The sequence below is a fragment of the Palaemon carinicauda genome, chromosome 4, assembly GCF_036898095.1.
Source record: "Palaemon carinicauda isolate YSFRI2023 chromosome 4, ASM3689809v2, whole genome shotgun sequence".
Taxonomy (NCBI): Eukaryota; Metazoa; Arthropoda; class Malacostraca; order Decapoda; family Palaemonidae; genus Palaemon; species Palaemon carinicauda.
This window is the reverse complement of record NC_090728.1, coordinates 186,639,413-186,667,208: the sequence shown is the minus strand read 5'-3', so window position 1 is coordinate 186,667,208 and position 27,796 is coordinate 186,639,413. Positions and strand designations below refer to the sequence as shown.

At 37.6% G+C, this 27,796-nt stretch overlaps 1 protein-coding gene across 2 annotated transcripts in view; it reads left to right on the top strand.

The window, feature by feature from the left end:
* LOC137640272 (calcineurin subunit B type 2) overlaps window positions 1-27,339 on the top strand; it is a 98,128-nt gene extending 70,789 nt beyond the window's left edge. For both annotated transcript variants that reach the window (XM_068372870.1, XM_068372871.1), the window contains 3 exons: window positions 7,842-8,018; window positions 16,278-16,399; window positions 24,704-27,339. In XM_068372870.1, the coding sequence (XP_068228971.1) occupies window positions 7,842-8,018; window positions 16,278-16,399; window positions 24,704-24,874 (470 nt within the window). In that variant the 3' untranslated portion in view covers window positions 24,875-27,339. The remainder of the gene's footprint in view (window positions 1-7,841; window positions 8,019-16,277; window positions 16,400-24,703) is intronic.
* Window positions 27,340-27,796: the final 457 nt, after the last annotated feature.

Below are 27,796 nucleotides of genomic sequence, written 5' to 3'. Positions count from 1 at the left end.
AGTTTTTTGTACTGTAGTATATTCAGCATTTGGAGATATGCTGGATTGTCATTACTTGAAATGTTTATCGAGGTGAATGTAAAATTTATACATAGTTTTATAATGCTCTCCCAATATGAGAATTCCCTCCATATATTTGTATGTAATGAGATCTTTGTTAGACAAAGTACTTTATTGAGGTATTTGATTACTTTAATCTTTGTACTCAGTACTGTATACAAAGGTGACTATTTTGAAGACTGAGTTTTGTGAATTTGCAGTAAAATATCAAATTTGGTTCATAAAAAGTAGCCAGTGACTTAATTCGTTTGCATTGCTGTCGACTTTTATATTTTCTTGAAAATACCAACTTCATAATGAATCCCTCTTAATAATTTTCTGTCATTTCCATATGCTCTAATTGCTTTGTCAGTTTTTTTGTCCATGAAATGGCTTTAGCCATTATTTAATCTTATAGCTCTTTTTCTTTTAAAAGTTAAATGTTGCAAGCTTGTATGACTGCATTAATTATCTTTTATCTTGTACTCTTATTCCATTTCCTTTTCATACAGTAACTGTCGGCAGTTGTTACATTATCACACACTAGAAATTGCATTACCTCAAATAAAACATTACCATTGTGCTTCAAGTACAATACAGTACGTAATTGCTGTACAAACACAAATTTATTCAGTAATTACAAACACAAATTTATTTTTGTCTCCATTCTAGATTTGTATAAAATTGTCTTCGTCTTGCATATGACCAAATGTTGATTATACCCTCAGAACATCTTTAATGTCACTAACACCCATATTTGGGTGGTAGTGACCTCTACGCTTCATGGATGGTTGCTGGCCAGGTGGGGGAGTGGGGGACTGCCATCATCCATGCATGTGTAGTGTAGTTTGTAGTCATTAGAATAATGGGTTTTTTATTTATGTTAAGATCAATAGGTTACATTTATTGAAATTTTGAAATTTACCATTCATGGACTTCATAATATTTTTAGTACTGTGCATCTTAGGAATATGTTTATATCTTACCATATTTGATTATGCTGTACTGCACATTATAAATTTTTTGTGATATACTGTATTGAACAATTGTTTGCATGAATTCGGAACTTGACAGTTGTTTTTAGTCTCATTATAGTTTTTTGTTAAATTTATTCCAATACCATGTAGATTAGGTTGTTTTAATGATAATGTACATGTAAGTTTGTGAAAAACCATTTTCTGAAATTGCTTTATTCATGATTAATCTCTTCATTTTTGTCTTGCTCTTTTAACTATATTTTTATTCTATAGTAACTTGAATGCTAATTGATTGACAGGGTGCAGGTAGATGGTATTGAAAGTGTTTTTTCAGAGGTCATTTGTAAAAGCTCTGTTTATACTGAAGATCATTTTATGTTAAAGGGGCTTTATTTTGCTTACCCTAGCTCCCAGGTTTGTATAAATCATAAACAAATATCAATGAAACAATTATGACATATGCAATAAGTATTTATACAAACAGAGAGAATCCGCTTTCTTTAAATTTACTTTCTGAATCAGTCAAAACCTTAAGTGGTCTTATATGTGATATCTGGAAAGGGTTTCTTGGGTGTAATATAAGTTTTAATGAAGTGTGGGACAGAGGTATTTGGAGAAAGCTGGCCAGAAACGTCGACCCCACATAGAAGTGGGAAAGGATACAGACAAAGAAGAAGAAGAAGAAGAAGAAGAAGTTCTTTCATTCCAATAATGATTGTATAGTTATCTTATCTCTAGATTGTTTGTGAAGCAATATGATTCATACAATAATAATTTTGTGATCCCTCTTTGGTTACAGAATTGGATGAATTTTTTTTGTTACGTCGGCAATCCTGCATTATTTGAAAGTTATTAATAATGCAGGTAGCCTACTTCTGTTATTGAAGATTTCCCCCTATCCATATCTCAGGATACTTTTCTAAAAACCATGGTATTTTAGGATCTAAACGTAATATCGTCGGTGAATATTTTCTTATAGGACCCTAAGTAGTTTTAATCCCAGTCCTCTGAAGTTGGTGAATGGTATTACATACTTGACTCAACTCAACTTTGAGGGAGCATGAAATCCGGCTTGTTGAAGATCTCTGTGTGGATACAATTTTCAAGTCATACTGATAGTGAATTGGTACTAATATAATTCTGCTATTAAGATTTTACTTTTCAACTCATCGTTTGTAATAGACTTTTATACCATTTATATAGTATTAGAGTATTTTAAATTGCAACAAGACTGTATCTTGGCATTGTCAACTGTTCCATGGAAAATGTAGAACTGGGTATCCCATCTTTTTAATTTTTCTGGTTGATAATAAGCTCCAGCTATTCTTGATCATAAGCTTCATGTATTTACTATCGAGTGTTCTCAAGAATTATTTACTTTCTCAGTATTCTTGACAATGGGACTAGAAGTCTTAATTTTTCCGAGGCGTCTTAAGAATATGTCGGGAAGCTGCTTCAGTGATGTCATCGAATTTTCTAAGGAATTCAGTATTTTCAATTATAATTGGATTTTATTACTTTTATTTCTAAAAGTAAAGCTACAACCTTTGTGCCTTCTTCAGGAAAGCAGGCCTGTATTTAAGAAACTGAGAATAAATTATTAAATACAATTTACAAAGCATAACATAAGCTCATAATACAGTACTGTACAGTATATGAACCATGAATAGAAACTCAAGGCCAACCTAATCAACATAAAAAAGCCATTGCACCAAAGTTTCATTTCCTTATGTTCCTTCAATTAGGTTACTTGAGTAGTTCCCTGCCCTAAGTCATAAAATGATTCCAAGAGACCAGACGTAAGTCGATTTTCAACGTAGTTTAGATTTTTTACCTATAAAGTTCTTCATACATGTTCTGAACGTGAAAAGTACTAACAACCTGCTATTTTATAAAAGCCAGATTGTTTCCATGTGAAAAGTACAGAGCTGTACTTTACAGTACTTTGTTATTGTATGACTTGGACCGACATAAGTGGTAAAACCGCTAAACCTTAATTTTATTTTCATATTGATATTTAAGGAGGTGACGTAAATTTTGAAATGATGTAGAGGGGATACTGAAGTAGTTAACCCCTTGAGCGAGTAAGAATTTTTTGGTAATTTCAGTGTTATCAGGTGTAATGAGGACAGAGGAGAATGTGCAAAGAGTAGGCCAGACTATTCGGTGTATGTGTAGGCAAAAGGAAAATGAACTGTAACTAGAGAGAAGGATCCAATGTAGTACTGTCTGGACAGTCAAAGGACCCAATAACACTCTTGCGGTAGTATCTTTTGATAAAGCTTGGTAGCTGAAGTCCTGCACCGTCTGGTAATAGTCACAATTGTGACCTGAAAGTGCCAGTTCTCCTCTTTAGTGGTTGCTGAATGTTCTCCAGGCTTTATTGCCCCTCTATAGTTGTTGCTGGATGTTTCCTAGTCTTTTTTATGTTTTCAACTGTGCACATATTGGAGTTTATACTGAATACTGATCCACTGCAGTATGAACCTGGCCACCATGATAATTGGAAATGAGGATGCTTGAAGTCTATTTCAAATAGGGGTAACTCAGGGGCAATACAGTGTCAGGTTTAGATGGTTTGCAAAGATCCACTGTTATGTAGAGAAGTTATCCACATACAGTATTTGATGCTGCTTACAACTTCCAAGGATTTTCTTAACGGGCAGATAGACTGAATTTTGATTTGAAGTTCATGCTTCTTGATGGTGGATCTAGTGTAACCGATTGTTCTGTTTTCTAAGTTATGAGGATTGACCAGGTTATGCCCCACAACTAACTTGGCTTACTTAAACATCCCGTGACTATTGTGATGGAAGGATCTGTGGTTCACCCAGTTAAGGGCTTTGGCTGTGATGTTTTGAACCGTAGAGACAAATCTCTGGGCTTTTGCAGATTTTAATTCTCGGCCAAATTACTGTATAAATCTTGACTCAATTGTGCATGGGGTATTCTAATGATTCAGATAGGTTTTCCCCATCAAGTATGCAACAATTACTATGTCTCAAAAAGATAACCTACTTTACAGCTCCAGGTCATAGTGAAGTAATTTATTATCCAGTGACCAGTGTAGTGTCACTTGCAGGTTGTAAAGAAAGTTCCATTACCTTACCACGAGTTAGGGCATTCATGAAAATCACCACATAGACACCAAGGGAATACTTCTTAAGGATGCTTATGTATTGGGTCGTGGGTGTGTATCTATTGCATATGCTAGAATTAGTTGTTTGGTGATACTGCAGTAGGTGTTATAGTTATTTGGTGATGTTTTGAATGAACAAAAATAGAGTGAGGATTAATATAAATTGACATTACTCATGTCATTCAGAGACTAGAGTGATGAACCTGAAGAGAAAAAACGAACAAGAACTACTAGTGGCCTTTTTTCCATCCCTGAAATTTTACCTAGTATTATGCATAATTAGAGCAACCATTTCAAGCATTTAATTAATATTTCCAAGAAGAGTGTTGCTATAATTTTTATATAAAGAATGGAAAAAAATGGGGGATATTTTAACAAAATCTCCCCCTCTCCACAGCAAAGTTTACTCCCTGCCTCTAATGCAGTATAGTTTTAACTTTCATGTGACCTCTTGCTTTGCATGAAGGTCTGACTTTAGTCGGTTTTAGAATTGGCACATAGGAATTAGGAGGCTTAGGCTAAGAAAGGCAGTGTTAGGATTTTCTTCAACCTGTTCTTGTTTATAAATTCTTTCTCAATTTTCCTTGAGGAAAATTGAGGAATCCATTAATATCTAGTTGAGATATTAATTGATTCCTTTAATATAAGAACTTCTGTGTATAAAATATACATTATATGCAAAGAAAACTCCAACATTTGATGTAGGTATGTAATTTATACCGTGTGTTGCATTGTATCGTGAAAGTTCTGATATGCAGTTTCTACTATGATTTATTTTGATGTACATAGTTATTTTATTACAGTGCAGTACAGTGTAGTGTTTACTTTTCTTACAGTGCAGTACAGTACATTTCAGATATTTGTAATTTTGCAGTACAGTGTAGTATATTTTATTTTACTTTAAAGTATTTTTGTTCTGTTATGCTTGTACTAAGATAATGTTTATGAAGTCTATGTTTGAATTATGTAAAGTGTTGCATTTATGTGTACCATTGTTTTAATTGCCATTGCACTTAATACAATTTAAAAAATAAAATATTTAAATATTCTATTACCCTAAAGGTATTTTGTAATTGCTCTTTTAAGTGTAAAAGTTATTTTTCAGAATAAAAACATTCACTTTTATTTTTTAAATTATACTTGAAATTCTAAGAGTGGTTTTCATGAATAGGGTTTTGCAAACTGGATTAATTGATCCTTTTGAAGTTTTCCGAAAACCTTACTACAGAGTGCATCTTGTAAAACTGCTGAAGAACGGTAAAACTTTTCCACATTTGAGAATAGGGAAGTAGGAAGAGAATAAAGTGTAACTCCAAAGGTAAATGTCGAAAGGATAGATTTTATTAGGATTTTCTCTTTCTTTTAGGCTTTTTTTCTGAAAGTCTTTTCCAGAACTCTAGGGACTTCGAGAGTTCTGGGAGGGAAAAAAAAAAAAAAAGTCACAAAGCATATGCAGTGATGAAGGGAGGTCACATCTGTTCAGACTTCCTGAAAAAACCGTTTCAGAATGATTACGCAACTTGGTTATAAGGGTTTAGAAGAATGTGAACTGCATTATGAAAATAATATTCTCATATGGTTATCTTTTAAATTAGGGGTTAGATAAAAAAAATAGACAGCAGTGTTTTAGACTAAGAGAGTTCTGGAAAAAAAAAAAATTCACAAAGCATATGCAGTGATGAAGGGAGGTCATATCTGTTCAGACTTCTTGAAGAAACCGTTTCAGAATGATTACGCAACTTGGTTATAAGGGTTTAGAAGAATGTGAACTGCATAATGAAAATAATATTCTCATAAAGTTATCTTTTAAATTAGGGGTAAGATAAAAAGTAGACAGCAGTGGTGGTGAGGGGGGCAAGATTTGCAGAAATAGACTTGGATATGTGATCAGGGATGTTAGTGGGGTTGGAGAGCCCCTCTGCAGAAGGTTCTTTATGGCTTTATATAAATATTAATTGTAATGTTTACTATTACAATATAAGTATGTACTGTATTTAGAAATTAAATTGATGTAGTAGGATTTCAGATAGTTAATTTATTATGCTCTTGTAAGACTTAAAATAGAAAGTGTGTTTTCATATTTTCCTGCTGTTATATTCAATACTTTGTGGTCCACTAAGAGGTGTTAATTTACAAAATTTATATGTTAATTTAAGGTTTTTTCATGAAGTTATGTGAAAGGTTGTATGGGGAATATTTTATTTGCAAGAATACCCTTTGACAGCTAGTATTAAGAAAACAAGCATTTAGGTTAATTGATATTTATGGGTTTTAATACTTCGTTGGCTAGGCTTCTTGGTAAATATTTTTAATTTTTATGAGCTCTTCTTTTAGTTCAACTTTTGAGTATAGCCCTGTACAGTAATAGTATTTCAATAGTCTTTACTAGATTTGTATTCCAATGACTACTATTCCTAAAGTTTCTTTATTGGTCCTATACAGTACTTGATCCCAATACAGTTTAGATCTTTGGAGGTTGAAGGTAATATGCAAGATTTCCAAGGAAGTGTTCCCTATCAAAATGTGTCATTTGGCCTTATAGGTGGCATTAAATATTTACACAGTGTTTGGATACTTCAGGAGGCAAGAGGATTATGTAATCTTGAATTTTTTATAACATTCACTACTGTACTACTATTCCAATAACTGGAAGGAAAGTAGATACAGAACCCCTGCGTACATTCTTGTCAGAAGAAATACTCTGTTAGATTCACTGTAATCCTTCAAGTTGTACTTTACGAAGTTGTATTTACACCGATGCTATTTTTCTCTCCTTACTTGAAGTGATTGTTAGTCAAAACAGTAATTTTCAAATGCAATGAGGGTAACAAGGCTATGTTAATAACTCTTCCAAGTATTTAGATAGTATCAGTTCAGTCCTGCTTAGCTGTTTGTAGCTTGGTATTAACCAGTTTAGATGCTAAAGTAATATGTCTGCTACTATTAGAATTTCAAGAAAATAAACTCCCTTAAGACAATGACTTCTGTAGTCTCAATTTTTCTTTAAAATAACTGTATTCCATTCTTGAAATGTGGATAATTACTATTTAACTCTTAAACTTAGATACTGTATTTTAGTATTTGTTTTATCTATAATATAAATGCAGCGTTTTATACACTTTTCCTCTAATTTTTAGTCTTCAATCTTTTATATACCGGTATATTTTGTTACCATGAATTCACTTTAAAATAAATATTATTTTACTTATTGATTATTAATCCTGTTAACGTCAACTGTGATATGCAGTGTAAAGAAGAGCATACCCATGTAGTCCTGTGAATAAAAAATGTTCAGTAATTGATTTTAATGTTGAAATTCACTGTTGCCGATGAATTCTTCTTTAATTGTATTGTCACAAATGGAATTTATTAGCATTTCACTATTGAATTTTGCAAAAAAAAAAATTGAATTTACAAGAACCTAACCTTGTTTTCCCAATATTTTGGCAAACACTTCATGGGCCTTGGTGTTCAATAAGTCTCAGCAAAATCTAACTCTTGTCTTAAGTCTTTTGTTATGTATTCCATAGCTTTTTCACTTGGCAATAGAGTTTAGAACATTAAAAACCAAACATTTTAATCTGAAGTTTCAAGTTTCCTGTAGTTCCACTAGAGTTTGATGAGACTTACTGAATTTACAGCTGAGGCCCATGCTGACTAATTATGCTATGAAATTTCCTCTGCAGTTGATGCTGATGAAATTCGACGATTAGGAAAGAGATTCCGAAAGCTGGATCTTGACAACTCGGGGTCTCTGTCCGTCGAAGAATTTATGAGCCTCCCGGAACTGCAGCAAAATCCACTAGTACAACGAGTTATAGACATATTTGATGCGGATGGAAATGGGGAAGTGGATTTCAAAGGTTAGAATATTTACTTGCTTAGATTGAATATTTGTAATGTACACAGATCGCAAAACTAATGGTGCACAATTTGTGAGAAACATTTTGGACCACAGTACAAAAGTCACAAATATAAGTTCTGACATCCCACATGTTGGTAGACCTGTTGTCGGGATGTGCCATAGAAGGACTACTACTGACATCCCCTTTAATAATGTAAAATATACTGTATAGTATATGGTTATTGTATAGTATATGGTAGTGTTTCAACAACGGCAGTGATGTTTCCATCATAACTGATGGATGTATGTTCATACAGCCTGATGATGATGTTCAGTTACAGGATAACGATATTCTGAAACATTAACTCCGTGACCCAATGTACCTACAGTATATTGTTTATATTTGAATTACTAATTTTTTATTTTAAGCATTATGTGCTTTATTTATTGTTCCCTAAATATATTGATAGGAATACAAAGTAACGCTCGAAAGTTAGTGCTTGTAAAATTATAATTGGGAGATTGCCATTTCTTGTGTTTTAAACTAGAAACTCCTCTTGACAGTATAAATTCCTCTTTACCCGAGTATATTACTGTACAACTACTAATCTTGGTTGAATCGGCGCATGGAGAGGGAGCATTCTGGTTAACAGGTAACGACTTGGTCAAAAGTGGACAGGAAGTAGCCTGTAAACTTGGAATAGGCGATCCTCCTGCTTATATTTTAGTATTTCGTCCACCACAACAATTTATCTTTGATTGGATTTAAGATTAAAATCGGAGAGAACCTAATCCAAACCCTTGTGTTAGCTATTTGTGATCTTCAACTGGATATTGAAAATTATCCCAAAGTTTGTGAAGAAACTAATACCGAGACCCAATTACTTTTGCTGGGTTATTATTATTATTATTATTATTATTATTATTATTATTATTATATGCTAACTACAACCCTAGCTGGAAAAGGAGAATGCTATAAGCCCAGGGGCCCCAACAGGGAAAATAGCCCAGTGAGGAAAGGAAACAAGGAAAAATAAAATATTTTAAGAATAGTAACATTAAAATAAATATTTACTATATAAACAATAAAAACTTCAACAAAACAAGAGGAAGAGAAACTAGATAGAAGAGTGTCCGAGTGTACCCTCAAGCAAGAGAACTCTAACCCAAGACAGGGGAAGACCATGGTACAGAGGCTATAGCACTTCCCAGGACTAGAGAACAATGGTTTGATTTTGGAGTGTCGTCCTCCTAGAAGAGCTGCTTACCATAGAGTCTCTCTTCTACCCTTACCAAGAGGAAAGTAGCCACTGAACAATTACATTGCCGTAGTTAACCCCTTGGGTGAAGAAGAATTGTTTGGTAATCTCAGTGATGTCAGGTGTATGAGGACAGAGAGGAATCTGTAGAGAATAGGCCAGACTGTTCGGTGTATGTGTAGGCAAAGGGTAAGAACCGTAACCAGAGAGAAGGATCCAATATAGTGCTGTCTGGCCAGTCAAAGGACCCCCCAACTCTCTAGCGGTAGTATCTCAACGGGCGGCTGGTGCCCTGGCCAACCTACTACCTATACAAGTGAAGATATATCAGCCTGGGATGATAGGCAAGTTTCATGTTGGTAGATCAGTCTTCTGGATGAGTGGTACTGTAGAGCAAAATATGGAAAAGCAATAACTGCTCAATTATCAATACTGTACCTGTCACTAACTTACTTGCTTGCTGAAGGTGGTGGTGGTGTTACTAAGGCCACGGGACTAACCAGTGAACATTGTCTCTCAGTAAATGTGGCCAAGGCAGGAGAGAGAGGTGATAAATCTGCCGAAGATTTCAGAGAGTTATGTTTGGGTCTAAGAGTTCTCAGTACTGTACATTTACTAAGAAGATTTATAATATAAAACTTAAGCTTAAGTTCTTTGAACTGGAAGGACATGAACAAGCTAAAGGCTTTGTTTGGTAGCCCCAACTTTTGTAGAGACATTGTCAGAATAGGGCACTGCTCTCTCAGCATTGGAATGCGACACATCACTGTATAAGCGTCGTGAGGTTGTGAACGCTAATGAAAGATTTTCTACTTTGTGAGTGGGGCTTGAATTCCCAACCCTAATTCATATTGACCCTTAAGCAGCTGGTGGATCATACAAATTTCATGAGCAACCTTTTGTTCAGGCCTCTCTTGAATTTAGATATCCTCCTGGAATGCTTGAATTCTACCTGCCTGCTGATCCCCAAAACTTTTGTCTGGTTATTGACCAGAAATCTGAGACACTAATACAGTCCAATTTGTTTTTGGCATTTATGGAAGGAAAACAAATGATAAACTACGGATAAAATATATTTCTTTGGACTCGCCTTGTTGTTAATATTGATAGTCACTGGGAGCTTGGAATGTCAATATCCCTTAAAATTATGAAATTTTCCATTTTCATTACATCTAACATACTAAATTTAACCACAATTACGTTCTCTTAAAGATGTCTGAGAGGTGGCTGGTGCAAGACATTTCTGACACTAAGGTATGGGAGATAAAACCAAGCTGTTAACACCATGGGGTTCACTATTAACATTAAATGAGTATAGAAGCAAAGTAACAAGCATACCCAACTTTACTTGTATTGTGTTCCTACGTATAACACAAACCTTCGAGCTTTGATAGAAGGAATATGATTTTAGTAAAGCTGGAATGGCTGTTGGGCTTTTTAACAAGCTGGCTGTTAGGTGGCAGATAGGGCCAATCCACCCAGCAGGTAGCGCTACCTTCACTTTGACCTCAGCCGCCAAAGAGTACTGATGTATATCTCAGCATCCTCATCCAGACATTTTAATGTTCTTTGCCCTGCAAGTGTGTTGTCATTGGCCTACTCTACTCAGGAGAAGTCAAATTTAAAATTTCATTTCTTCATGATGTCATCAGGAAGTCCGATCGATAGAGTAATGCATGAGTTCTAGGAACCTCCATTCTTGTATGAGCGCCAAGATTTGTCGCTTAGCAGGAAGAAATATCAGTGCACACAACCCTAGGGAGTGCCTCAATGTTGTTTTCACACCTCTTCTCTGTGCTTGGTCTTGTGCCTGGGTGAGCGAGGATAGTGAGTTGTTCCATAGCAGAAACATTGGTTCTCACAACTCGTATAGACTGAGCATACACACTAGTGGTCAGCCACAGAATGAGCGTGCACACTACCCATTGGGCCTTCTTCTCTGATGATCTCTCTCTCTCACGTAAGAGAGAGAAGCGGTATCTGCCAAAAGTTTGTGGTACACACTGCTTCTCCTTAACCTGTTGCAGAGTTCGAGACGACAGCTGAATCTTTGGATGTGGAGCCTGTCAAGAAAGAAGTCGCCAAAGTCGCTGTTCAAAATTCTTCCCTTGGGAAGACGTTGAGGTAAAAAGTATTTGTTCATGCCCTTGTCACAGTGCTCTCGTCCTTCTCCTACTACAGTACACATGTTCCTGGAAACTTTGGTAACCTATTATTCACACTAAAACTTCAAGTCTACCATGAGTTCTCTTGAGGTGGTCGACTTCAAAGATTAAGTGTTCTGGCTCTCGATCATAAGCGATGAACACCTTCCCCACGCGTAAAGGTGGCAGCCCACCATTCCCATTCTATGCGATGATGATTCATGAAAACCTCTATAAGTTTATGATCTCTGAAGAAAGTTCACGAGTTCTAAAAGATGTACGATCAAGCGCAAGAACACCTACACTTGTAAGAGAACCAGCACGAGCACAATCTTCACGTGCTAATGACTTGTGCCTCGAGTTCCAGAATATCTTCGGTGTCCAATAGAGCCAGGTAACAAAAACACCCCAACTGATCTCTCCCAGTATACGTGTGGGAAGATGGTACATACTGGTAATATATCTTTCTGGGAAGGGGTATTTAGTTAGTTTCAGAGGTTACATACTGGAAGTGCTTTCTTCCCTAAGAGTAATAAGTATGAGGTTCAGGTGTTAACCGGACTTGCTTGACGCTACACAATCGGACACTTCACTTCACTTTTTCAAGTAGTGACCTTATGATCACCCCACTTTTAGCATCACCACTGTCCCAGCTCTTCCATTATAGGATACTATAAAGAAGAACCTAGGACCGTTTTCATTACTTGTACAGATTCTGTGATCTTACCCTTACAAGTGCCAAGGTTTCCATTTGCCTTGGCATATGTTTCGTCTTCAAGGCCACATTCCGATTATATTCCTTCCCTTAAAGACAGATCAGCTCAAGGTTGTTCTCCACGATATGCGTTAACCAAAGAGTTTGGCTGCTCGCTGCTATTAAGAAACTTGAGATCATTGGTTGCAATTAAGAATCTTGTGCTCGCTGGTTGCGATAGGAAAGTCTACAGTTTCTGGTGGTAATAGGAAAGCTTGTGGTATCTCATGGTGATCGGGAACTGAGCAGTTGTTGGCAACGATTGAGAAGCATGTGATTGGTAACAGTGATTGTTACTTTGTCCCAGGAACTAATTTACCTGTTCCTGTTTTTTCCCAGTGCTCTGACCACCCTAAAAAGGAAGGTGAGGTCACCAAAGAACAGGACAACCAACATAGCAGTGTTTTGAGACTGACCAATTCCTTTGCATGGTTTTGTGGGAGGAGTATTGCTTTACTAAACCAAATCCCAAGAGGATGAAGTTTTCTGTAAGGTATATATGAGCTTGCGCCGCTATTACCAGTGGCCGGTGTTGTACGAGACTGAGCATAAGCACTGCTGGTCAGGATATCGGCAGCCATCCCCATCCCTCTCCCGCCTCGGGACGTTCCTGGGTGCTTCAGTAACTAAGTTAGGAAGGATTCTTTGATGAGGGTCAAGATCAAGTCACAGAAGTTCAGGAACACCGATCGATACCTTGTGTAACAGTCTCTTACTATTTCTCCTTCCGTAGCAGATAAAGTATGGTTCCAAGAACCTTGCCCAGGGATAAGAAATTCAATTACGCTCACTTTGTTCGCAAGGTACCATGGTATATACTGGGAGTGTCTCCTTCTCCAAATAGACGAATCAGCACATTGTACAGGAACTTATGCACCCACTATCCATGCTCGGTTTGTTTATGAGAACGAGCGCATACTCTAATGAAAAGAATAAAGGGACAATGTCCTTTTCCTCCTGGGCATTAGACTTCTCCCACTTTACTTGGCAGAGCGGCTAAGCGGTGCATTTGATCTGATATCCCAGTAAGGGAGGGTCAGACCCAAATAGTAGGACTGAAGACGCCAAAGCATAAGATGAACAATCGGACCTAGTTTCAAGAGACATTGACCCATCCCTTTGCTTTGTATCGATGAGGAATCCCTTCAGGAGGGTTTTGGTACCACTGCTAGGTCTCTTGCTCGTGGTCAGGACATTGGAAGCCACCATTGTCTCTTTCCTGCCTCGGGTTATTCCCAGAACCCTTTGACTCCTTTACCTATGTGCATCTTTTCAGTGCCAAAAGTGGAGATCTGATCAGCCAAGCAGCTTCCTGTTTAATCTTTGGTGGGGTGCAGTCATATACTTTACCTCGACCCACAGCTCAACGTTCCCAAACAACAGAAGTCATGGACTTTCTCACAAGGGAGAGGAACTACTTTTAAGTCTTTTATACAGTTCTCTGGTTCTTTGTGGTCAACGTTTCTGGTGAGGTTCTCAACTTAGAACTGTTAATCGTTCTTTCATTCAAAAGAAATGCTGCAATTAACGGTTAGTCTGCCATCAGGAAGAATGCTCCTATAGCTCGCCGAATCTGAAGGATGCGTACATCTAAGATACCCATCCTTAGATTCATCAGAATCTTTCCTCTTTCTCCAGGGTTTAGTTCTAGTTCAAAGCCAGAGCTTGAGTCTTGTCTTACGCCTTGAGCTTTCACTTCCCTTTTTCATACCTAGTTAACCGAAATACTCGCCTGAAGATTTTCTTGACAATTAATTTGTCCTGTAGTCATCCAGGAGGCAATGCTCTAGGAACAAGACACAGTTTACCTCCTTTTACCATGATCTGGGAATCATTTTCTATGTGTAACATAGCAGAAATGAAGAACCAGGTGATGATGATGATAGCACATTGATCATCCGTGCTGGCAGACGGAGGGAAGTAGTGCATGACCAAGAACGTTAGACTGAATGTTATCATCATCCTCTGAAACTAACATTGTCATGGAAACTGCTCCTGCATGGACAACCAAACTAACGATTTCTCCAGGAATATCTGGCCTTGTGGCTGATTGAATTTTGCCTTCCAGTTGTTGCACTCTTAATTCCTCCTCCAGGGGTTATACCATAGACGAATTCCAGGAGGACGGGGTACACCTGGAGCAGATGAACAGCTCAGAAGGGGTGCACAGAAGTAAAATGCATGCACTGAGCTTACTGGAAGTCCCTGGATAACCTTATCCCTCATGTGGTAGCTACTCAACAAGTCATATTGTAACCCTAGGTCCTTTATGGGACAAGTAGCATCTTGTCTAAGATAGCAGTTGCTGCAGAAGTTTAGAAGAGGTAGAGTTTCTAGCTATTTTCTTCCCTTTCACCTTTAGGGTGAACCAGTTGCTCTTGTTATATGCTGGAATGAATGCTAGGTACAGGGGAGCTTCACACCAGCGTAACTTTTCTTTACAGACGAATTCTGCATCAAAGAGGATAAAAAGTAGTAATACTATTTTGTGCTTTAGGTACTGTTGTCTAAAACCGAATTGTGTTTAGCACAAATTTTAACTGCAGATTACAATATCATAGAATTAATATTATTGTTTTTTACACCGATTCCAGTTGCTTCAGGTTTCTCAGTTGTTAAATCTTTTCATTCCACTTTACTGAAAGCAACCTCGTGTACAGTATATGGTAAAAGAAAAAAAAAGTCTACTCTCAGAGATTCGGTTGAGGGACATCGTTAAAAGATCACTGATGAGTAGCAAAGATAAGGAACGTGCTTAAGATCAGACATAAACAGAGGCATCATATGCCACTGATAACCATCTCACTCTGAGTGAGGCCTGATAAACTTGAAATTCCGAGTACCATGATGGCAACCATCCATCGAGCTACCTTAATCACACTTGTAGACAATCTGATTGCTTGATTTGCTATAGAAGTTTGTAGACCCCTTCTCGTCAAATCTCGTTAAATGTGTTTTGTTACTGCTGTTATTGCAACCAACATGTGCTAAGTGAATGTAATCTATTTGTCATCATTTTTTGACATGTTTTAAAATTTCAATTGGGGGTAATCTGTGAATTAAAATTTCCCCTCGCCAAAAAAATTCAAAGCCTGTATACCAGCTCAGTAAATTGAGAAATTTTTATCAACATGGTTCCTCTTTTTTAAATAAATCCATGTTGACCTTCTGGTGATCCCAGACATGACAAAATCAGTGAGGCTTGTGGCTTTTAGCTAGTGAGCTATGTCGTCATGTGTCAAGCAATAGTACTAATGGTGGCATTTCTAACATATCTAACAAAGGAATAACGATAGAAACTGAAAATGGCTTTAGATGAATAAAGAGAGATTATTTCCCTAAACTTTTAACTGAGAAGTATTGATTTAAAAGCTCAAGACAAAGACGACTGACAAAATCTAACCGAGGCCCTTTGAGTCAATAGGCGTAGGAGGAGGAGATGAATAAATTTCCTATGCAACACTTATGGTTACATGAACGGATGATGCCAAAGTGTGTTGTTGCATCATCTTAGGTTAAGGAGAGAATAGTGGACTGAAGTCACATGATTTCAGCAGTTTCATTGGCAAAGGCATTCTCGATCTTGCGAAGATGATTCGACCAGTTTGACTCAAAATGTATCGTATTTTATTTTTTCTATTTTCATCGTGGAATTAGCATCTCTTATTTTATCACCTCTCCATTTTACTGTCCAACCAGTCTTTTAACTTGCTCTTCTCACTGTCTTGATTATTAAGATTGAAATAGGTGGTTTCCTGTACCACTAAGTTGCAGAATTAGAATCGTTTAATTGAAAACAAAGGATTCTGTATTATTGTGAATATTATTTGTGATAATTTTTATTTCATAATCATGTTTTTCGCAGCAGAAAAGATGTTAACTGTGAGTAAAGCAGAGTAATTTTGAGTAGAATAAAGATTTTTATGACCTTCACTTGTGTTGTTAGATTACCTTAATTTTTTTTTTCAAATTCTGTACGTATTTTTTCTTTTCCATATAAACACATTAGGTTTTTTTAAGTACTGTACTTATAGTGTATTACTGTTTATGTAGCATTTTATTACTTTTCTTTATTGAAATCTTTTCCAATACCTCTGGATTAATTTTTCATTTACTTACAGAATTCATTCAGGGTATGTCACAGTTCAGTGTGAAAGGTGACAAAGAGAGTAAGATGAGATTTGCTTTCCGTATATATGACATGGATAATGATGGCTTCATTTCAAATGGAGAATTATTCCAGGTGAGTCATGAATGTTTTATATAACTGTTATGCAATCATACCTTATACTTTGAGAAAATTTCACTGAAGATAAAAATGATTGAAGGGAATCAGGGGAATATAATTTGTCAGTTTCTCACTGCTTATAATTTTTTTTTTTTAATAAAGACTAAATTTTCCCTTCTTTGAAGCAGTAAACTTAAAACTTTGTAACTGCAATCCTGTCATTAATTATTAGGCTCCTGAAATTGTCCTTCCTAATAACATTTTGTATTAGTGCTGTGTTTTGTCCTCATTTAACCCTTTTACCCTCAATGGACATACTGGTACGTTTCACAAAACTCATCCCTTTGCCCCCATGGACGTACCGGTACGTCCTTGCAAAAAACTGCTATTCACATTTTTTTTCATGTTTTTGATAATTTTATGAGAAACTTCAGGCATTTTCCAAAAGAATGAGACCAACCTGACCTCTCTATGACAAAAACTAAGGCTGTTAGAGCAATTTAAAAGAAAATATATTGTAAAATGTGCTTGAAAAAAAAAAAAACCCTGGGGGTTAAGGGTTGGAAAGTTCCAAGTAGCTTGGGGGTAAAAGGGTTAATTTAACAGTTTGCACTAGTCTCATAAATTTCCTAGTTTGTAATAAAACACTAAAGGCAGTACTTAGTATATTAACTGGATTACTAATGACCATTAAAAACAATCTTTTAAGTGGTTTAGCTTCCCTTTGAATTGGCCACTATGGGTCGACTAGTGGATATTTGATGATTTAGCCTAAATAAATAATGAAATTAAATTTAATCTAATTGTCCAATTTTCAACGTTTCACAGTAATTTTTCAAAGAATTATAATTACTGGACGGTAAAAATTAAGAAAATATTTTGAAAATATGCTTGTCCCGTCTCATTAACATAAACCCAAATCTATAATCAGACCTGGTTTTTTTCCTATAATAATCTTAGAATAAAATTGAAAAGATTGAATTATACATCATGTTTGATCACAGAATGTTTAAGTCAAAGATAAGCTTGGTTTATTTGAACTCGGTGGATAACTATCATAGAGCATAATGAGTAATAAATTAATAAATTCTTGTATCTGAAACCATATGCAGATGTGATATTACTTTATAACTTTATGGAATAGTCACATTGAAAGTGATTATCTTGTTCATTTGCATTTTGAGTGATGTCTTGGGAACATCCAAATTGACATCGATCAACCAATTCAATTAATTGCATATAACTTGAGAAAAACTGTTCAAGTAATTTCTCTCATAACTCTTGAAACAATCTTTTTTGGTTACGCACTATCAAGTAAATTAATCAGCCATGTAAATTTTGGTAAGTTTTCTGGTTGCATTTTTTGATGATGAATTGCAGCTATAGGGGTGTTTGATCCATGAGAATTTTCTCTCCACTAACGGTGTAGAGACATATTCGTAACATTTGAGATTTAAGGAGCTTGCACAAACAGTGTTAACTTCCAATTATACTCTGGTGTTGTTTGTCCCTATTTGCTACAAAGCCAAGAATTAATGGACCTAATTAGAAATGCTGTTTTTAAATATTTAACTTAGCCGGTGAATATATAATAGCTGCAACTCTGCGGCTCGACAGAAAACACACTCAAAAAACTCGCGAGCGATCGCTATGAAGGTTGCGGGTGTGCCCACCAGCGCCAACTGTCGGCCAGATACCACTCTTGCATGTAAACAAACCCTTCAATTCTTCTCTGTCGACGTTGACGACAAGACATATCAATACTCGCTGTAGAACCTGGAGTTTTCTCAACATATTTGGTGAAGTACTTCATTTTGGTTTGAGCTTTCGCAGTGCAGGTGTTTTATCTTCATCTTAAATCTTGAACTCGTTTTTGGATAGATTTAATTTTTGATGACGAGAGAGAGTATGGACTTTCTTTGACTTTTAAATGGCCGACCCTTCCCTTAGACGGAAGTGTGTTTTAGGCTTTTAGCAATTATCTTATCACGTTATAAATTAATTATAGATTTTCCTCTATATATTTTATATCTCAACCGCCTTTATTAGGCCTCTTCGATTAGCTTTCCATTTATAATAAACATCAAAATAAATTTTAATGATTTGTTTATATGCGACCTTTCCTGAGAGTAGGCGGTCCTAACTTGGAAACCGAAGTTAAACAACGTTGAGCCCTTTTCAATCGTAAATAACTTTTACAGAGCTAATGATTTAAAACTTATTAAATGAAATATTTTTAGTAAATATTTTATGATAGTTTTTTCTTTGAATAGTCTTCTTACTGTTTCAAAGATGAACTAACGTTTAGTTTATTTATGCTACGCAGTTTGCGCTCTATCGTTACGATAGAGAGAGAGAGTATCACGGTTTCACTTTGCAGAAAGAGTAAATCGATTCTGACGTTTTGTTCTTTTTTCTTTCAAAGCTTAAATGTTTTAAAGACTATTTTAAAGGAACTTTTAATTGAAAAACCTTTCAGTTTTTTTTTTTTTTCCTTTGGTCAAATAACCTGTTTATTGACGAAAGGTAAGTGGGCTCTTCTCTTCGGTGCGAAATCAAGAGAGAGAGAGACGGAGAGAGAGAGAGAGAGGAGAGAGAACGTTCCGATCTTTATCTCGTCCCAAGCGAGTAACGTTGTTCTCGAGTTACTCACGTCCCTAGTCTCTGTACGGGGAGAAAAGATAAAACTTTTTTAGTTTTTATTCTCGTCCCAAGGCACTGTACGGTGAGAGATTGAAAACGTAGTTTTGAATGAACTAGTGTTTAGTCTCTTCCCCAGCCACTGAGTTTTTTATCTTGAAATATGTTTACTGTTTTTTGCTGGTATTAATGTGCTTACATTATACGACTGATTTCGCAATTACAACCTTTTGATGAGGGTAGAATTGCGTGCTTCAGGTAGAAATCAGTTTTATTCATACCTAATGTGAATTGTTAAAAAATTCGATTTCAGTGAAATAAGTGCAAAACAGAAAATCGTAGTGATAAAGTGATATTGCGCAGTGTTATCAGTGTTGCGACCGAGGGTTCGTCTGTTCGTGCCTGTCGTTCGCCTAGTCCGGGACCTCTTGCAAGCTCCCAAGCCCAGGGGAGAAGTAATGTCGTACGACTTATGGGTTCGAGAGGCCTTGATCAGCGAACAGACGTTCCCTCTATGGTATCAGGTGTATCTTACCAAGATCACCCCTACCATAAGGCGAGAGAGACGATTTTCTCCTCGTCATCCGAAGGCTTTTCGCATAAGAAACCGTGGAACAAGGTTTCGAGGCCCTTTAAGCGAAAGTCAGTCCAGGTCCAGCGTCCTGGTTTTAACTATTAGGACAGCTCTGACCCTATGCAGTCATCGGAAGACTGCTCGCCGCCTAACAAAAGCGTAACACAGACTCCGAGAGTCTTTTTGTAGGCAAGGTTTTGCAGTCACAGACGTTACCCTCGTCTCTTACCGCAACCATTCCCGTTGATCCTAAATGGGTTGTACAGCAAGACATGCAGAATAAGCTTGCCTCCCTTATGGAAGACTATTCTGCCGATAAGTCCGTTGAGCCTAGCCGTTTATCTCATAGAGATCCGGGCCTTCAGCCACCCTAACGTTCCTTTGTGCGTCCTGTTGACGTTGGCGTAGCCAAGTCACGTCAGTCAGGTTGTTTAGAACCGCACTCGATGCGGTCTCGTGTGGATTTTCAGCCACATTTGGACGTTAGGCCACTTGCTGATGCTCCTGTTGACGTTCAGGACATTCGCCAACAATCGGAGTTGACTTGTTTTGACGCTGAGCGTCAACCTCCGCATTCTAAAGTTGTTTTGACTGCTCAGTCTAGGCGGTCAAAGCAGTCTCGAGTGGACGCTGTGCGTCCTCACGCACCTGTTGTTGACAGTTCACAGACTGTCAAGCAGTTACATGACGTTGCGTCCTGGTCCGCTACTAATGCACCAGTGCGTGTGGACTCTGCTTGTAAAGCATTGCCACCACGGTAGGTCTCTCCCTTGCTTGAGACTCGGCTATTGTCGGACAAGGTTCCTTCAGATGAGGAAGTTGCTGTTCCCCCTCCTACTGATATTCCCTTGAGGACTCTGTCAGACGGAGAGGAGCCTAAAGCTGCTTAGCCCTCTATGGACTTTAAATAAATCATGCTGATTTTTAAGGATCTTTGTCCGGATCTTTTTGTAACTGCTGCTCCTCGTTCGCCTAAACGTCAGAGCTTACACTAGGCCTAGCTACGTCGAAGCCGTTGTTTTATAAGCTAGTGCTCTCTCTCTCTTCTAAGAGAGCTTTACGTTTGCTAGGCGACTGGTTTATCACCAGGAGGAGTTTGGGGGAGACAGCCTTTGCTTTCCCTTGCTTTTAAGCTGGCTTATAGAGCGAGAGTCTGATAGGACACGAGAGAAGTTCTCGGCTTGGGAGTTCCTGCCTCTGCCCAGATAGACTTCTCAAACCTCATAGACTCTCCCTGGCGCCTGGCCATGAGACGCTCCCAAGATTTTACAGGTCGACTTCAGAGCTATTTTCGAGCCTTTGAAGTTTTGCTGTACAATTATGTCATGCATAAACAAGGCTTTCAGGGATGGCTCCAATGATCTGACAGCCACGTTCTCTGCAGGAACAAGTCCCTCAGGGATGGCTCCAATGATTTGGCAGCCATGTTCACTGCAGGAGTACGTAAGAGGCAAGTGCGCTCAATGTGTTCATTGTCAAGACAAACTTCACGATGAAGTCTACCAGGCTGTCTTGACTGCATTTATGGAAGGCGACTGGATGGTCTCTCTCGACCTTCAGGAGGCATACTTCCACATTCCTATACACCCGGATTCCCAACCGTTTCTGAGGTTTGTTTACAGGAATGTGGGGTACCAGTTTCGAGCCCTGTGCTTTGGCCTCAGTCCTGCGCCTCTCGTGTTTACGAGGCTCATGAGGAATGTGGCAAAATCCCTCCATCTATCGGGGATCCGAGCCTCTCTGTACTTGGGCAACTGGCTTCTCAGAGCATCGTCCAGTCTTCGCTGTCTGCAGGATCTACATTGGACGTTGAGTCTGGCCAGGGAGTTGGGACTTTTGGTCAACCTAAAAGTCCCAACTGATCCCATCCCAGATTATTCTATATTTGGGGATGGAGATTCGCAGTCAAGCCTTGCTCGAAGTCCAACTAATGCTGAAACGAAACGTTTATTCAGTCAGGAGTTGGAACAGTCTCGTAGGGACTCTCTCATCCCTGGAGCAGTTTGTCTCACTAGGGAGACTTCACCTTCTGCCTCTCCGGTTCCATCTAGCCTCTCACTGGAACTAGGACAAGACATTGGAGACGGTATCATTCCCAGTCTCCGAACCAGTAAAGGCATGCCTGAAATGGTGGGACAGCAATATCAGTCTGAGAGAGGGACTATCCCTAGCAGTCAAGAACCCAAACCACGTGTTGTCCTCAGACGCGTCGGATTTGGGTTGGGGTGCGACCCTGGACGGTCGGGAATGCTCGGGTCTGTGGACCTCAAGTCAGAAGAGCATGCACATCAACGGCAAGGAGCTATTAGCAGTCCACTTGGCCTTGATGATATTAGAAAGCTTCTTCAAAACTAAGTGGTAGAGGTCAACTCAGACAACACCACAACTTTGGCGTACATCTCCAAGCAAGGAGGCACACACTCCTTCACGCTGCTCGAGATCGCAAGGGACCTTCTCTTATGGTCAAGAATTCGAGGCATCTCCCTGTTGACGAGATTCATCCAGGGGGACTTGAACGTCTTGGCAGACTGTCTCAGTCGGAGGGGTCAGGTGATACCCACGGAATGGACCATCCACAAGGACGTGGGCAAGAGTCTTTGGGCTACTTGGGGTCAACCCACCATAGACCTCTTTGCCTCCTCGTTGACCAAAAGGTTACCAATCTATTGCTCTCCAGTCCTAGATACAGAAGCAATCTACATAGACGCGTTTCTACTGGATTGGTCTTTTCTGGACTTATATGCATTCCCACCATTCAAGATAGTCAACAAGGTACTGCAGAAGTTCGCCTCTCACGAAGGGACAAGGTTGACGTTGGTTGCTACCCTCTGGCCCGCGAGAGAGTGGTGCACCGAGGTACTTCAATGGCTGGTAGACTTTCCAAGAAGTCTTCCTCTAACGGTAGATCTGTTACGTCAGCCCCACGTAAAGAATGTCCATTAAAGCCTCCCCGCTCTTCGTCTGACTTCCTTCAGACTATCGAAAGACTCTCAAGAGCTAGAGGCTTTTCGAAGGAGGCAGCCAGTGCGATTGCAAGAGCTAGGAGAGCTTCTACCATTAGAGTATACCAGTCGAAGTGGGAAGTCTTTCGAGACTGGTGCAAGTCAGCATCTGTGTCCTCGTCCAGTACCTCTGTAGCCCAAATCGCAGATTTTCTTTTACATCTGAGAAAGGTTCACTCCCTTTCAGCTCCCACGATTAAGGGCTACAGGAGCATGTTGGCTTCGGTCTTTCGACATAGAGGCTTAGATCTTTCCAACAATAAAGATCTCCAAGATCTTCTTAAGTCTTTCGAGACCTCTAAGGAACGTCGTTTGGCAACTCCTGGATGGAACTTAGACGTGGTACTAAGGTTCCTCATGTCAGACAGGTTTGAGCCATTACATTCAGCCTCCCTGAAGGATCTCACCCTCAAGACACTTTTCTTAGTGTGCTTGGCTTCGGCTAAAAGGGTCAGTGAACTTCATGCCTTCAGTAAGAACATCGGCTTTTCTACAGAAAAAAGCCACTTGTTCACTTCAACTTGGTTTCCTGGCCAAAAATGAACTGCCTTCTCGTCCTTGGCCTAAATCTTTTGATATTCCTTGCTTATCAGAGATCGTAGGCAACGAACTGGAAAGAGTATTATGTCCTGTTAGAGCTCTTAAGTTCGATTTAGCTCGTACTAAGTCATTACGAGGGAAATCTGAGGCATTATGGTGCTCAGTTAAGAAACCTTCATTGCCTATGTCAAAGAATGCTTTGTCATATTTTATCAGATTTTTTTAATACGAGAAGCTCATTCTCACTTGAACGAGAAAGACCAATGTTTGCTTAAGGTTAAGACGCACGAAGTTAGAGATATAGCAACCTCTGTGGCCTTCAAGCAAAATAAATCTCTGCAAAGTATTATGGACGCGACTTTTTGGAGAAGCAAGTCGGTGTTCGCGTCATTTTACTTGAAAGATGTCCAGACTCTTTACGAGGACTGCTACACACTGGGTCCATTCGTAGCAGCGAATGCAGTAGTGGGTGAGGGTTCTACCACTACACTTCCCTAATTCCAATATCCTTTTAATCTGTCTCTTGAAATGTTTTTAATATTGTTTTATGGGTTGTTCGGAAGGCTAAGAAGCCTTTCGCATCCTGGTTGATTTGGCGGGTGGTCAAAGTCATTTCTTGAGAGCGCCCAGATTAGGGGTTTGATGAGGTCCTGTTGTATGGGTTGCAGCCCTTGATACTTCAGCTCCTGGGAGTCTTTCAGCATCCTAAGAGGATCGCTGGGCTCCGTGAGGAAGACAGACTTACAAGGCAGAGTATTCGTCTAAGTCAACTTCCTTACCAGGTACCTATATATTTTGGTTTTGTTATATTGATAACTGTCAAAATGAAAAAACTCTTAGCTTATACGCTGTAAACTTAATTAACTCTGGTCTCTACCCACCGCCTTGGGTGTGAATCAGCTATTATATATTCACCGGCTAAGTTAAATATTTAAAAATGATATTTTAATTATAAAATAAATTTTTGAATATACTTACCCGGTGAATATATAAATTAAATGACCCTCCCTTCCTCCCCAATAGAGACGCAGCGGGACGAGAAGAATTGAAGGGTTTGTTTACATGCAAGAGTGGTATCTGGCCGACAGTTGGCGCTGGTGGGCACACCCGCAACCTTCATAGCGATCGCTCGCGAGTTTTTTGAGTGTGTTTTCTGTCGAGCCGCAGAGTTGCAGCTATTATATATTCACCGGGTAAGTATATTCAAAAATTTATTTTATAATTAAAATATCATTTTTCTCATTTTGCAGTATGTTAGTATTTTTAACATCACTTTATACACAAAAGTAGGTCTGGTTATAAACTGGACACACTTCATGTGAACTAATGAGTAGTGGCACTAACATTGTATAATTAACCAATCTTCTACCTTTGTTATACTGCCCTGTACAAAACCAGCATTACTGTAGGATTAACAGCATAAGGTTGAAAGCGCGCCAATGCTGAACCTCCAGTTTGTGTAATTAGTAAAAGTCTAAAAGACCATGCCTCACAAAATTCAATTATATAAAGTATATACTTTACAGGAAGGGTAAATTACATCATAACATTATTCTATTACAGGTGTTAAAAATGATGGTTGGGAATAACTTGAAAGATACTCAGCTTCAGCAAATAGTGGACAAAACTATCCTCTTTGCTGACAAAGATGAAGATGGCAAAATCAGCTTTGATGAATTTTGCGCAGTAGTTGGTAATACAGATGTCCACAAAAAGATGGTGGTTGATGTGTAGATCCTGTATAATATGGTTGTTGAATTTGGGTGCCACTGGCCTAAGGTGCAACTTAACTGTTATGCTCTTCTTTAGATCTTTAGATATGTCATTGTAATAGGTCATTTTTTAACGAAGGCATTTTGTCCTTCAGGTTTATTCTTCCCATTGGTAAGAATGGAGAAGCACATTTTGATACTCAAGTGAAGGTACATATTGTTTTTTATCATGGCTGAGTCTAAGCTGCATGATAAAATACATATTTTTATCCCTGCCATTCATATGCCCTTGTATATTTTGTATCAGAATAATAGTTCACTTATCGTGTAAAGAGAATCATCTTTGTATTAGGCCTTTATTTTTCCTTTTTTTCTTTTATAATGTCTCTATCTTGATGTAATCTCAGAGACCGTGGCTTCTCTGCTTCAAAGTAGGGTCAGGATTTCCAAGACTTGTTTCACAAGCGCTGGCCAGGAAGCCTTTTGTGTGTGTGTATTTAACTGCAATTTTCTAACTTCACCGACTGACCAGGGCTTAAGTGGCACTTCATTGAGAAATATTTAAGACTTGATATTCTCTTCATGTTTGAGCTTATGTATGAAGTGTTAATGCATTTGATCTCATGTTTTTAACCCCCCCCCCTCCCTGCATCACATTTGTATAGCATGAATATCATATTATTTCAAGAGACGACTCATCTATTGTAAGTCTCCGATAAGACTGTATTAAATTTCTTCACTTCATACATGCATCACTATAGTTTTGTTATATATTTGTAAACCAGCTTGCTACTTCCATTAAGTAGCAATGCATGACTTTTTCTATTTATGTATTGTGCATAATGTGTAAGGGTTTTGAAAAGGCTGATATCCTGCATGGGATTAGGAATAATTTTTTATATATATTTAGGCCTTGCATTTTCATTTTCTGGACATAAGTAAAAGAAAAAAAAAAGAAAAATTCAGTGTTAGTTGACCTATATTATTTTCATATCTGCCTGTGATGGCTTCTCAATCACCAAGCTTGTTGTACAGTGATTATAGGTCAACTTTTAAAAGAGTTGCAGTGTATAATTATATTGGATTGCTGTTATTAAAACTAGATATTTTGAATGTTCAATCAAGAAATTTTATAGTTAAACACCTCAGATTAAGGATAATTTCAACTTTGGTGACATGTCTTCGCTTTTCTACATAAACTTTTGAAATTTAGCTAGAGTCTTGATTTTAGTACTTTTGAAAGAGATTGGTATACAGTATAGCCTAGAATAGTTTTCTTACTATCTGATGAGTGAGAAAGAGCTAAGATATATATATACACATATATTTACATGTTTTACATATATGTATAAATATGCATACATATATATATAGGTATATATATATTTATAATTACTATATATATATAAACACAGTAATTTATAAAATTACCAAAACTACCAATGTACAGATTAATGGAGTTCAAATACTAAATTGACTATGAAAAGCATACATACACACTATTTGAATCTAACAAGAAGGCCAGCATTGTGCAATATGTATGTGCTCAGGTGGAGGCCCTGTGCAGTGCTTCAGCTAGTCGTGTTCATTCAATTAAGGCCCAGAAGTCCTTTACTACCGTTGCTAGGATGTTAAGATTAGGCAATCAGATATATCCAACTTTTACACTTTACAAAGATGTCTGTTATTATTACACTTTGTAGGCTGTCGGTTCATTATTGCATAATTTAAGGAAATGAACGGAAGGTCAGTGGGTTTGACTGTAGGATTCAAATGATTGGCAAAATCCATAAGGAAGGTATTTAATAAATAAACATTATTTGGTATGATAGCCTCTACTACCCTCTTAAATGTACTGTTATATGTTTCTTTTTGAGCTACTGTACTTATTGGATTCAACTTAGATTTGCATACATCATTTATGTAAAAAATTTGATATTTCATATGTACAAGAGAATTTGATGGATTATACTGTATGTATGAGAGAATTGGGAGATTTTTCATCGTATTAAGTCTTGGGTTGGTATTGTTTAAGACTTGTTTGCTTAATAGGTAACTTCAGATGTTTCAAAATTTAAGAATAAGCTTATGTTTCTCTTTGAATTCTAACCTTTATTTAGGAATGCAAACCTTTTAAATGTTCAGTGTCCCATTGCAAAGTATGTGACATTTGTAGATAGTTGTTGAGGGGTTAGCATAAAGGCACATCCCTAACATTGGACACAATTTGATACTCGTGAAATGTTTGTTTTATTTATATTTAAATAACACATGTATTATCGGGATATCTGGCAGGTCCGTTAGAAATGTACCTTTTTGGACTTACCCCGAATTTCTACATTTCCTTTATGCTCAGAATTACTACCTTGTTATTATATGACCCTTGTTGATTTCATAATATTTTAAATGAATTAATATATTTATTGGTATGTGAATGCAAGAATATTCTTATTTTGTGGATGCATAAATAAAGTTTTCCTACCTTAACTTTCTTTAATTTTGTCAACAATAACTCATTATTTGTACTGTAAAAGAATGAAGATACTTTCTATATGAAACTACCTACAATTTATTTGCTATTAATTTGAAAAAGGAAGATGTATACTATAAATAATTAAAATTTCACCCCTACATACAAAAGACTGAGAACAGACTATTGTAAAAGCCCAAATAATGGTTTTTTGAAAATGCACCCCCACCTTCCTCGAGCCACCATTCTTATCATTTAAAATTTGCATTCTTGGCTTACATTTTGCAAGTGATTTTCAGGTGCTTACTCTACTTTTGGCTTGATTCAGAAATTGTAAAAAGGACTTGTCCAGAGGCAGAGAACTCAGATTGCATGAGGATGAGTTAAGAAAGCTATTACAGCAGTAGCAGTATAAGGTCCTAAAGTAAGTCCAAGGAAATGTGTAAAAAAAGAAAGGTAAGATTAATAAATAGA